Raw genomic sequence first — 12,919 nt, 5'->3', positions numbered from 1 at the left:
CCAGTGTTGAGTGCTGGGATCTGTGATGACACAGAGGAAGCATTAAAAGAAACAGAGGAACCATTAGAAAAGGATGGAGAAAACAAACATCAGGAGTGGGTGGTGTTATGGAAATAAGCCAAGGAAGAACAATTTCCAAAAAGAATGGGATGTCAATATGTCAAATGTAGCTGAAATGCAGAGAACATGATTGAAGGACAAAGAGAAGGAAGGGAACAAAAGCCATAGGACAGAATTTTATAGAACTGTTAGGTGATGTCAGAGGGGGCTGTGAAGGTATTGATTTGTTTCAGATTACAAAAGAAACAATTAAGGTTTAGAGATATTCTACAATTCTCCTTAGATCACATAGCCAATTCATGCTACACATCCTGGCATATGCTATTGATGAGTATCAAATGATGTAGACACACATATAAGAAATTTGTTAATTTATGACATCTGTATAAGTTAGGGAAATTTTGTTGTGCCTCAGGTTTTGTGCAGAAGAAACGAGGTTGTAGTATATTATAGGTGGAGACTTTCTCTCCAGAGCTTTTTGCCTTTTTGATTCAGGTAGAATTTTAGGTGAAATTTAACATGGTTATGAGACGTTAATGCTCATGGGGAAAATTAAAGATCTTAATGTAAAAAGTGCAAAAGAAGCAAGTCATTCAAATTAGCCTCTAGTTTATCTGCTTAAATTGAACTCATCTATTTAAGTCATTATTATGTACTTGAGCTTTTTCTTCCACTTAGAATATATATGTAAATCTATTTTTTTTTACACTTTCCAAAAAAGTATTGTTTCTCTTTGGTGAGGTAAATTCAGTATGTGGATTGGAGTCTGAATTATTTTGTTTTCTTTCTTGTTTTGAAAGAAAAGGCAGCGATTTAATTGTGGGCTTGGTCTGACATACTTTGTTCCTTGAATATTTGGGAAATGAATGTCATTCCTCGCTACTGTTTTGCTGTTTCCTGATACTCTGAACAAGCCTGGTGACTCATAGTCATGTTTTCATGGCGGGTCTTGTGTGCCTTTTTGAGGATAAAAGCATCCTTCTGGGTGGGAAGTGAGCTTTATTTTACTTTAGTGCCTCTTAAATTTTTCCATACTAGGAGTCTTGAAGAGCAGAGCAGACAGAAAGCTGGAGATGTCTGGGATGTTCTGCCTCTCAGGTGTGCAGTTTTTTTTATTCTTCTTCATAACACATGTCTCAATGGCTGCAAAATCAGGGTTTCTATTCCAGTTTGCTCATTTCCACCTCACTGCCTTCGTGTGACAGAGAGATGTAAGTTTATTTTGTGGCTCTATGTATTCCAGAAAAACCATAGAGCTTCCCCAGGTTGTACATCTACCCAGTTTGAGAAAAGTGGCCTTAAGAGATTTACACTTTCCTAATTTTACCTTTTAGGATTTTAGGCTTCATATTGGTTTGGGTCTGGATTTGTCTGGGGAAATCACATGTCTAATTTCAGATAGGATTCTGTCTAAATTATGTGTTATCTGATGAGAAAGGTGATTCTGAACCCTGACTTCTCTCTCTGAGTACCATTTCTTCTCTTTGCATCTTTTGGGATTTCATTGTCGAACCATCCTCTTGGTTCTGAATCTTTCTAGCTTGGTTTCCTTTCTGTCATGTTTCTTTCTGTAAGTGCCTTTATTGCTTTTCTGCTCACCAAATCTGCTGGGACTTTTCATTGTTGTTAGATTTCAGCCTAACATGTTGGCATTTCTGCTACTGGTAGTGACTCATTTCATCAAGCAGTTGAGGCTAACTTATGCTGTGGTCAAAACATCTCAGTGGCTTTCCTCGTAGGTGCTCATTCTCACATATGAAAATGTGAACAGCAGCTGTGCTGCACCAAATCCCTTTCTTGGGAATTCAGGTCAGAGAAGCAGTCCCTGTCTGAAACATTACAGGATTCATGGTAGAGGGAAAAGAAATGGCAAGACCATGTGATGAATCTTATGGCTTCAGCTTGGAAATAGAACATGTCATTTTTACCATTATGTCTTGGGTCGGGAATCCCTACAACCTAGTCTGATGTTGCTGAGATAGGAAGTATCATCTTATTCCCAAAACAGATCTGGTAGGTGCTAAGAGCCATAGCCAAGTAGTAATGATGCATGGCATTTTTGGTTGAAAGGTGATGCCAACAAGCCATTGAGATGATATGATTATGTTAAGATCTGCTTTCAAATGGATATTAGACCCCTGCTGTCCACCTCAGCCTGCTATGGGACTCCTGGAGAGTTCCCATTGGTTGGGGAAGTGCGGTAGGAGGGAATTCCAGAGGAGGGATTTCCGGCGTGTGTGGGTGGGCATATTTTCCTGGGAGCAGACAGGGCATTGGTGGGAGTTTCAAAATAAAGTTTGTTCCTGTTTGAGTGGCTCGTGATTTTGTGCCCAGCCAGACTGCAGCAGGTAGGGAAACGCAGTATAGATTGACAATAGTAAAATCTTCCAAATCTGATTTGCTTTCAGTATTTCACATACAGTAATCTGGGATGCATTTCAAAACCCCCAATGGATGCCTGAAACCACAGATAGTACTGAACCCAATGAGTTCTGTTTTTTTCTTAAATATATACACACTTAGGATAAGTTTAATTTTGTAAATTAGGTACAGCAGGAAATTGACAACAAAAGCTTAAAACCTCAGCATATGATTTTCCTCTTAAGAAGATAACTTTTACTTTCCTCTTGAAGCATTTTTTTGGTTTCTCTTTGGCATATCCCAGTTGCATTACTTTGCTTGTGCTTTGAGGCCATTTATAAACAAAATAGGGGTTACTTGAACAAAAGGACTGCAAAACAGTGACAATTGATACAATATATGAGATACTTACTAAGTGATGAATGGGTGGGTAGTATATACAAAGCAGATACACTGGACAATGGGATGATTTATGTGCCTGGGCAAGATAGAGAGGACAGCATGAGATTTTATCATGCTACTGAGAAAGGCACATAATTTAAAATTTGTGAATTTTTTTTTTTTTGAATTTCTAATCATGGGACCATGGTACTACTGGCAACTGAACCTGGAAAAAGTAAAACTTCAGATAAGTTGGGAGGGGGTATAATCAGAACCTGACACCATACCTGTCATATCTTGAATACTCAGTAGGGAAAATACACCTCTTTCTTTCTAAATTTTTTTCTTGGTTGTACTGAAGATTCTAAGTGTTCATTCTCTGTATCCTTTTCATCTTTTTCATTTTATCAATGGCTTTCAATAAGAGTTTCTCTTTATTTATCTTCATCCATCTTTTATGTTTTTTTTTTAAAGAGAGAGTGAGAGAGGGAGAGAGAGAGAGAAAGAGAGAATTTAAATATTTTATTTTTTAGTTTTCAGCGAACACAACATCTTTGTTTGTATGTGGTGCTGAGGATCAAACCCCGGGCCGCACACATGCCAGGCGAGCGCGCTACCGCTTGAGCCACATCCCCCGCCCAATCTTTTATGTTTTATCTGTATTTATCAGTAGTGTGTTCTCATCCTAGACTAGTAAGTTTTATACCATATTTTTTAGAAATCCACCATGATTTGTTTTTTTTTTTTCCTCTAAATTATGGCAGTTTGCTTTCACACTAGATTTCTGAATGCTCAGCAAGTTGAGGGACACTTAGAGTTTTGATATTAAACCACATTGGTCTACTAGAAAGTGAGTTTGTTGTGTAGAAATTTGGTGATTTCTGATTTTATATTTTAAATAGAACTATTTTGGTTGAAATTCATGTGTGCCACCAAATGAATTAACCCTAAGCTTTCTCTGCTATACTGAGTTTACAGATCTGCAAAAATAGCAGGAGCTTTACTCAAATACAGACAACCTTACCTGAACTTTACACAGATTTCATAAAAATAATGTCACTATGCTTGAACTCTGCAAGTGCTCTATTGAATGTGCTTGGAGTCAAGCATAGTCTTAAGGCAAACACTTCCCTTCAGTTTCTTTGTATTAGTCAACATCTATTGTTAAGCATAAAGGACATTTTGCCATTGCTTTGTACCCCAAAACACTTTGGCTGTCACAGAGCTAAATGTCATTTGTATTCCAATGCTTTTTTAAAAATATTTTTTTTATTCTAAGCTATTTTAGTTCTCCTACTAGATTATAATTTATTGGGGAAGCTGGATACTACTGCAACACACATTTTTTTGAAAATATTAATAATTATGTGTTAAATTGAATATAATTATTTTAGTTAATCTTATTATTGAACTCAGGATGGAGTCATTCTCTGTAATTTTGTTAAATGATTATGCAGTTCAGATGTATGTAGTTTTTATACACTGAAATTTCATTTCACTCAAGTTAGAATGGCAGTCATCAACAACAAATAATTAATGCTGGTGAGGATACAGGGGAAAGGAACACTTTCACCTTGTTGGTGGAGCTGCAAATTAGTTAAACCAGTGTGGAAATAATTATGGGAGTTCCTAAAAAACCTAGGAATGGAACCACCATATGACTCAGCTATATCACATCCTGATATTTAACAAAATGTACTAAAATTAGCATATTATAGCAATGAAAGCATCCTGTGTTTATACCAGCATGATTTAAAGTAGCCAAATTATTGAATCAACCTAGGTATCCATCAATAGATGAATGGATTAAAACATTCCTATGTACATGTGTGAATATACCATAGTGAATCTCAGCATCCTGTATATCCACAAGACTGGGATCCTAGGATATATTCTATGCTTGTATAAATGTATCAAAATAGATTCTACTGTCATATATAAAAAAAAGAACAAATAAAAAGAAAAAAGAGAAAACATTTGGCGTTTTGGGGGGAAGATTTGCTAACTTCACTTAACATTATCGTCTCCAATGCCATCCATTTATCTGTAAATGCCATGATTTTATTCTCTTTTATTGCTGAGTAAAATTCCATTGTGTATATATGCCACCTTTTTTTTTTAACCCGTTTATCCACTGAAGGGCATCTAGGTTGGCTCCACAGTTTAGCTGTTGTGAATTGTGCTGCTATAAATATTGATGTGGCTGTGTCCCTGTAATATGCTATTTTTAAAGTATTTTGGGTATAAACCTAGGAGAGGGATAGCTGGGTCAAATGGTGATTCCATTCCCAGATTTACAAGGAATCCAAAGGGAGGGGGACAGAGGATTAGCAAGGATGGTACAGTGTAATAGATGTCATCATCCAAAGTATATGTATGAAGACACGAATTGGTATCAACATACTTTATATACAACCAGAGATATGAAAAATTGTGCTGTATACATGTAATAGGAATTATAATGCATTCTGCTGTCATTTTTTTTTGAAAAAATCAATTTATAAAAAGAAAAAAATAGATGAATAGATTAAGGAAATGTGGTATATATACACAATGAAGCTTTACTTAGCCATAAGGAAAAATGAAATTATGTCATTTGCTTGTAAATGGATGGAACCAGAGAAAATCACACTAAGCAAAATAAGCCAGATTCCGTAAGTCAAGGGCAACATGTTTTCTTTCATATTCAGAACCTAGAGAGAAAAAAAAATTAAAAGGAATCTCAGGAGAATAGAAGGGAGATCAGTAAAATAGAGGAAGGGGAGCAAATGAGAGAGAAAAGGGAAAGGGAAGTTACTGGGGAGTGAATGGACATAATTATGTGCACGTGAGAATACATCACAATGAATCTTACCATTATGTATAATTGTAATACATCAATTAAAAAAAGCAGAAGGGGGTCCAGTAGAGTACAGGAAAGGAAGAGAGGGAAAGGAGAGATATTGGAAAATTAAATTGCATGTAGATTTTATATTTTCAGTAGCAGTGTCTAAGTGGACACTATGGTGCCCATCTATTTGCTCCTAGCACCCACTTTTCAAGGCCAGCAGACCGACCTGTAATTTCCAGTATTGATGGCTCTTTGTCTGAGAGCATTCTTTCCCTGGCTACTGGAGAACTCTCTGCTCCTGACTGGACATACTGGGGGTTAATGTCCCCCAGGGGCAATGAATGACAAAAGTTGATGGATAAATGCCTCTGTTCCCTTGCTCTTTGTTTAGAGTATCTATAGGATGTTTGTTTGGTTTGCCTGAGTTCCCCAGTGGGAATAGGATCCAATGCCTTACAGTCATGCACCCACATTGGTTCTATTCTTTGCCTCGCCTCACTCTTCTTCTCTGCTATCATAATTTCCTGGATTATTACGAAATTAAATGTCTTTTAGTATAGTCTATGTCTTAGAGTCTTGTACTTTCTAAGGGGAATATAAACCAAAACATGCATTCTTATGTCAAAATTTATGATTTAGTGCTTTGTCAATTTTGGTGCAGTCCAATAGAAATACAATGCAAATCATACATATAATTTAAAGTGTCCTAGGGGCCATATGAAAAAAATATAAAGAAATAAGTGAAATTGATTCAATAATAACAGTTTATTCAACTCATAAAATATTATCATTTTAATATATATAGCATATATTAATGAAATATTTTTTACTTAGCCTCTAAACTCCATTGTATACAATACCCTCACAAGGTAATACACTTATAGAACAAATCATTTTGGACTAGTCACATTGTAGTGCTCATGTGGCTAGTGGCTACTGTGTTGGAAACAGGTGATCAGTTGTGTACCATTATTCCCCATGTGTCAAAATTAAGCCATAGCTCTTGAATATATAGGAGGCTGTATGGTGGATCATATTTTCTACTGTTAAAAAAATCTCCTTTGCCTTCTTTTCTTCTTTTAAACTGAATACAATCTCTATAAATATCTAGAATGATGGGCATTATTACCTTGTTTAGTCTGTGTCCACATATTTATGTTCTTTTAAGAATGAGCTCTGGTGATAGTCACTTTGAGTCTTACTGCTTCTTACATGTTTGCATGCAAAATATAGCCAAAATGTTTAGCATCTCTGTGCTTGTGTGCTTTTCAGGCAGAGGGTACCAGACTTCAACGAGAACTCCGAGGATATTTAGCAGCAATCAAAGGTAATGTGTATGTGTTGTTTACGGCATGTTACCAAGCACAGGTTGTTCTTGGAATATGTAAGAGACCGGATGGAGTGTTAATTACAAGACCATTTGGCTTTCTGGCAAGTACAGTACTTGAGCACAGGTGTTTCATTCCACCTACTTCCAAATTCCCATTGAAACAATAATTAGAATATACAAGGACAAAATATATCTGCCCTTATGCTGAAAACTAAGAATAAATGCCACCCACATGCCACAGATTTCTAGGAAGATTTGTTAGACAGTGAGCTTGAGCCCTTATATAAGAATGACTGCAGCTGGCTTACATTCTAACGGAGGGCAGGTTGCAAGAATGAACACTCACAGACTCACTCCCAAGCCCTCTTGAGGGAAAGTACACAGAATGGCAATAGAGGTGGGGGAGGGTTATCAGGAAACATGGCCCTCGTGTGTCTGTGGCTTGCACAAAGCAGATGCAGGTGCAGCCCTGCCAGTGTGCAACATGGGGAACAGAGAGGGCCTGGCATTGGTTTCTAGCCTTTTCCAAGCAAGGCAAAGAAATGAGGCCAATGGAGGAGGAAGAAGAGAGCACTGGGGAGATATATTTAACCTGTGCCTTGGGTTCCTCATTCATGTAGTACTCCATTTCTCTTCTCAGCCCTCCAAAGCTCTAAAACTGGGATTCTGTGGAACTGAGTTAAATGGCTTCTACTTTTTCTTTTATTATTATTGGTCTCTGTATAACATTCACCTCTGATTTAGTACAATTGTTTAGCTGGAGTTATTAGTTAGCTAATATTATTTTTTACTATCTGAAGAACAGGAGACAGGGTCAGGAATGGCCCTACCAAGGAACTTATTCCTTATCCAATGGACTCAGGAATCAGGAAGAGGTGATCATCAAGTAATGAAATATGCTAGACAAAGAGGTGGATGTTGGAGGAACATTCCAAGTAGCAGAAGCAGCCAAAGGACCAGAGGGCAAAAGAAAATACGGACTCCTTGAGAACCAATAGATTAGTGGTGAAAGAAGACTGAGCTGGTTGAGATGTGTAAAGGTGGCAGTATTTATATAAAGAAGTGCTTTATGTATCATATCATCTTGGGGTTTTATTCTGTCAGTGTGGAGGGAAGTCATTAATAATTGTAGGCAAGGGAATAAGTCACATGATCAAATTAGAACTTCAGAAAAATAGTTCTTGAGATTGTATGGAATTCAGTTTAGAGGGAGTGAAACTACAAGGAGATGTATTAGAGTCTAGTCCAATAGTTTAATCAATATGATAATAGCTAACATTTCCTTAGTACTCTTGTGCCAGACACCAAGATGTACTTTTTAAATGCCTCATTTCATATAATTCTTACCGTAACATTATGGAAGGTACTATTATTTATTGGCATTTTTATACTTTGGAAAACTGAGATTCAGGATGATTAATAGTTTGCTCAAAATCACACAGATGGCATGTGGTAGAACCAAGATTTTAACAAAGGCTGCTTGATTGCAAATAATAGTCTTGATTCTTATGCCATATTGGCTCCAAAAATATTTTTTATAATGGTGACTGACATTTGAATATTTACTGGGTGCCAAGTACTTTGCTAAACCCTTTTCATGGGTTAGATTTCATCTAATATAAATAATAGACAATGAGTACATAGTACAGGGCAGATACAGTGAGCAGGGAAGGAAGGGGATGGATTTTAGCCACAGACAGGATTGGTATGTCTTGGTGACACATTCATTTTGTGAGGATGACCTAGGATGACTTCTAGTACTCTAACTGGGAAAATTGGATGCCATTCATGAAGATGGGAAAAGGAAGAGGAACAGATGTAGATAGGAAAGTTAGGAGTGTGTTTTTGAATAGTGAGGTTTGGGATGCTGGTGAGACATTCATGTAGTGGTGTCCAGTAGGGATTTTGAATTAGCATATGTGGCAGCGTTGGAGGCCAAACACATGGAGGAGAACAAAGAAAACCTTTCTCTAAGTGGAACCTGGCCCAGATGTCATAATTAATATGTATTGGTTCCAGGTGACTTTGCAGGCATGACGCAGGGGCTAGGGTTGACTGTTCTTGAGCTACCCCACCATCTGCTTATTTTTTTCTTCTTTTGCTCCTATACTTGCTTTTCTCTTTGCAGTTTTAAGAGAAAGACTTCCCTTCCTGCTTTCCTCTGAGGCAGCTGCTATCTTCTTAAATAGTTATCTTCTAAACAAGGGGCAAGGCTGCTAGATATTTGCCATCTTTCAGACATTTTTTTAATGCTTCATCATTGCTTGTGGTTAATGTCATAATATATTTAAACTGAGTTATTTTTAACTAGAACATATACCCTCAGGCTGTGCAAGCAAAGAATACTCATGTAGCACTGCAATATATGCAACCAATCGGAGAGGATGAAAATAGAAACTCACAAATTTGGCTGCAAATAAAAATAGAAGATGTTACATTAGCTGCCTTTGGACAAGATACAAATGTTTGAATAGAGGATAAATTAATAGTAAAATATTAATTCTTCTACTTAGGATGTTGGGCAAGGGTTTGCAAGAAATCACTGATCTTTTAAGAAAGTATTTGGTATTAGTATTTAGCATATATTCTGTTTTAAGTTATTGAGTTGCTTTGAAGGAACTTGACTTTTAGTTTTTAAATATTTATTTCTCTATTATTTTGCATCAGCAGAGAAAGTTCTTGTCTTAGTCTGTCTTGTGCTTCTGGGTAATGTGCAAAGAATAGAAATGTATTTGGCTCATTGGAGACTGGGAGGTCCAGATCAAGGGGCACCATCTGGGGAGGGTCTTCTTGCTGCATCACAGTATGGTGGAAGGCATCCCATGGGCAAAAGAGAATAAGATAGGGGGACAAATTCATTTTTTATAAGGATCCCACTTTCACAATAGCAAACCCATTTCTTTGATAACAGTAGTAATCTATTCATGAGGGCAAAGCTTCCACATCCCATTCAATTCTTAAATGTGCCACCTCTCAACACTGTTGCATTTGGACACCAACTTCCCAGAATATGAGCTTTAGAAAACACATTAATATCATAGCATTTCTCAGTTGCTGAAATATCAGCTGTCTGTGTCCTCTTGGAAGTGAGGCTTGAGCTTGCTCCCTTGTGTGTCCATCAAAGTACTTTCTATGGAGTAGATATCCCAGAAACCATTTTCTAAGTCACAATGACTTCTATCCAAATTACACATCACTACTTATTTACACAGTGACGAGTAGTTATTTTTGACTTCTAACAGACCTATTTACTGCAACATTGTACTTACTTTCAGTCTTTATGATTCAAATCTTGGATAATTTTATTTTGAGCTTACATTAGTTTCATTTTTCACTACAAAGGTCATTTGTCCTCCAATGTTATCATTTTTATTTTTCCCCTTAAGACATTGTTAAGAATCTGTCTATATAGCTATTTATAATTTCCATTAGACTCAAGACAAAGAGTTGAAGGATATTGCATAAGCTGTTTGGCATCTGAATTGTAGAGAGGGAACAATTAATGAATAGCTTTTGGCATAAATTCAAGAGATACATTTCTTGATATAGATTTACCTTGGTGGGGGTGATTGTGGTACTTGGGATAATGTAGCTGTCATGTCAACGGTAACCAAGTCATGAGGGAAACTATTCTCACTTATTCACATTCATAGTGTAAAGGATGGATGCAGGGTTTTGCATCATTGTTGGCTGTCTCTACACCTACATGAGTTTCATCAGAGTCCCCAAAGACTTCAGTCATCACTGGTTTTCCCTGCCTTCACTCTGGAAGGGGTGGTCAGCTCACTTTAACTGTGAGGGCTGTACACCTAATTTTTAAGGGCATCCTTGATGATGCTTAATGATTTATATTCTTCATGGAGAGGAAAATGCAAGCAGTTGTACCTCATGTGACTCTGAAACACATTCAAACCTCTGGGATTTAAAGACCAAACATTTATCTATAGTTATCAGGGGGAGCCAAGGGGGGTCAATCTCTGACTAGAGAATAAAATAGCATGATAAAGTACCAAATTGCATAGCAACTTTATCCATGTTCTTCAAGGATATACTACCATCATTTCAGACATCTTTTATTATGTATTTTATCTTAGAAATGAGGCCCAAATTTAGTACTATCCAACAGCCATGTAGTTCGTTTTTTAGTTTAATCAGTGGTTTCCATCTTTAATTCACTGAGGTTTGGTTTCTTCTCCTTTTATCCAGCCCCTTTTCATACCCATGAGAGACAAAGGCCAAGACATCCACCTGGGCAGTTTCCACCTTTTAGCTACCAGATAGATTCTGAGCGGCTGCAAGCTCTGGCCATTCTTGGTACCTTGTTCTGGTCTCTGCCATGAGTCATCTTTATGGTGACCCAGCACTAACCTGTGTTCTGCAGTAGGAGTAAGGTTACTGGAAAAGACTTGATGATGCTTTGTATCACCATGTTACCCTCAAACTTTATATCTTTACTATTATTAATAGCCATGATTTTGCAACATACCAGATTTGCCTTGAAGGAAAATTTAGACCTATAGGCTTAAGAACACTAAGCTTTCTGAGAGTTTTGATTTAAAATGGTATTCAGTGCAGTGGCATATTCTTGCAATTCCAGGTATTCAGGAGTCTGGGACAGGAGGATTGCAAATTCAAGGCTAGCTCCAGCAAGTTAATGAGACCCTCTCTTAAAATAAAATAAAAATGGCTGACAATGTACTCAGTGGTAAAGTGATTGCCTATATGCACAAGGCCAAGAGCTTGATCCCCAAGATCACAAAAAACAAATTAAACCCGTATTCATGGTTTTAATAATAGTGAAGAAATGCAATCTCTTTTCTTTGTTTGTTTTAAACTTTTAAGCTTCTTCAACTTAAATTCTGAGCCATTTTTAACCACTTCAAGAAATTTTATTATTTTAAACCACAGAATTACCTTCAGTTGTTATGTCCTAAATTTGTGTTTATTTTGTTTTTATCTGCTTCAAAACATGCTTTATTTCTCATATTAAAGTTTTTTTTTTTTTTTTTAGGATTAACCTCATTTTCAGACCTCTGCAGTTTCATAGACCAATATGATTTTCACTGATCCACATATTTGTGATTGGATGCCATTTGTTGAGTGATAATAGGACACATTATTATTTTTATTTTATTTTTCAGAATAGGGCTGGGTGTTGATTTTTTTCAAAGTTACAGTACATATCATCATGTAAATAACAGACAATGTACAATGTGATATGTCTTAGAGGCCCTCAAGGAAAGATGTGACTGTGACTGCATGTGGCAGGTTTCCTTCAAGATTTTTCCTTAAATATTTAGCAATATTTTAAGATTTTTTTTCTCACTTAGAGAGGGAGGTAGAAGAGATTTCACATCCATTTTGAAGTAACAGGAGTTGTTTTTCTCCAATATCAGGCATGCAAGAAGCCTCCATGAAGCTCACTGAGTCACTGCATGAAGTCTATGAGCCAGATTGGTATGGGCGGGAAGATGTGAAAATGGTTGGCGAGGTAAGATCTGGGGTGGCAGTGTGCAGGAGGTGGGGTGGTGTCCACGAGATCCCCACTGAATCCTGCTCATTCCAACTGCCCTGCCCCCTCCCCTTCCTTCATGTCTTGATCTTAAAGGGAGAACAGGTTCCCAGAAAGTGACAGGCAGTTCCGCTATCTGGTTATCCCACACTCAAATGAGAGGCAAAGATGATTATAAAAACCACTTGAGTAGGGAGCTGTGAGTTAAAGATTATTTTTCTTCAAAATAACAGTAGCCTTTTTTAATCTTATACTACAGGTACTAGCAACCCATTTCTCACAAGACTGGATAGTAAGGTCACCCATTAGTTCCTACATTTCTGCTGACAAACTCTCCCTGAATTAACAGGCAGCAGCTCTGAAGAGCATCCATTACATAATTAAAACCAGTTCTTTAGTGTTCTTGAGCTTCACTCTCCTCATCTACAAAATGAGAACAATCATT

At 37.1% G+C, this 12,919-nt stretch overlaps 1 protein-coding gene across 8 annotated transcripts in view; it reads left to right on the top strand.

The window, feature by feature from the left end:
• Amph (amphiphysin) overlaps positions 1-12,919 on the top strand; it is a 211,739-nt gene that overhangs the window by 112,493 nt on the left and 86,327 nt on the right. For 7 of the 8 annotated variants that reach the window (XM_076864063.2, XM_076864067.2, XM_076864057.2 and 4 more), the window contains exons 3-4: positions 6,905-6,959; positions 12,359-12,453. In XM_076864063.2, the coding sequence (XP_076720178.1) occupies positions 6,905-6,959; positions 12,359-12,453 (150 nt within the window). The remainder of the gene's footprint in view (positions 1-6,904; positions 6,960-12,358; positions 12,454-12,919) is intronic. The other variant, XM_076864058.2, reaches the window with a different exon arrangement.

Source organism: Callospermophilus lateralis, chromosome 1 (assembly GCF_048772815.1).
Source record: "Callospermophilus lateralis isolate mCalLat2 chromosome 1, mCalLat2.hap1, whole genome shotgun sequence".
NCBI lineage: Eukaryota > Metazoa > Chordata > Mammalia > Rodentia > Sciuridae > Callospermophilus > Callospermophilus lateralis.
Note: the sequence above shows the minus strand (reverse complement) of the source record. Positions and strands in the feature narration are given on the sequence as shown.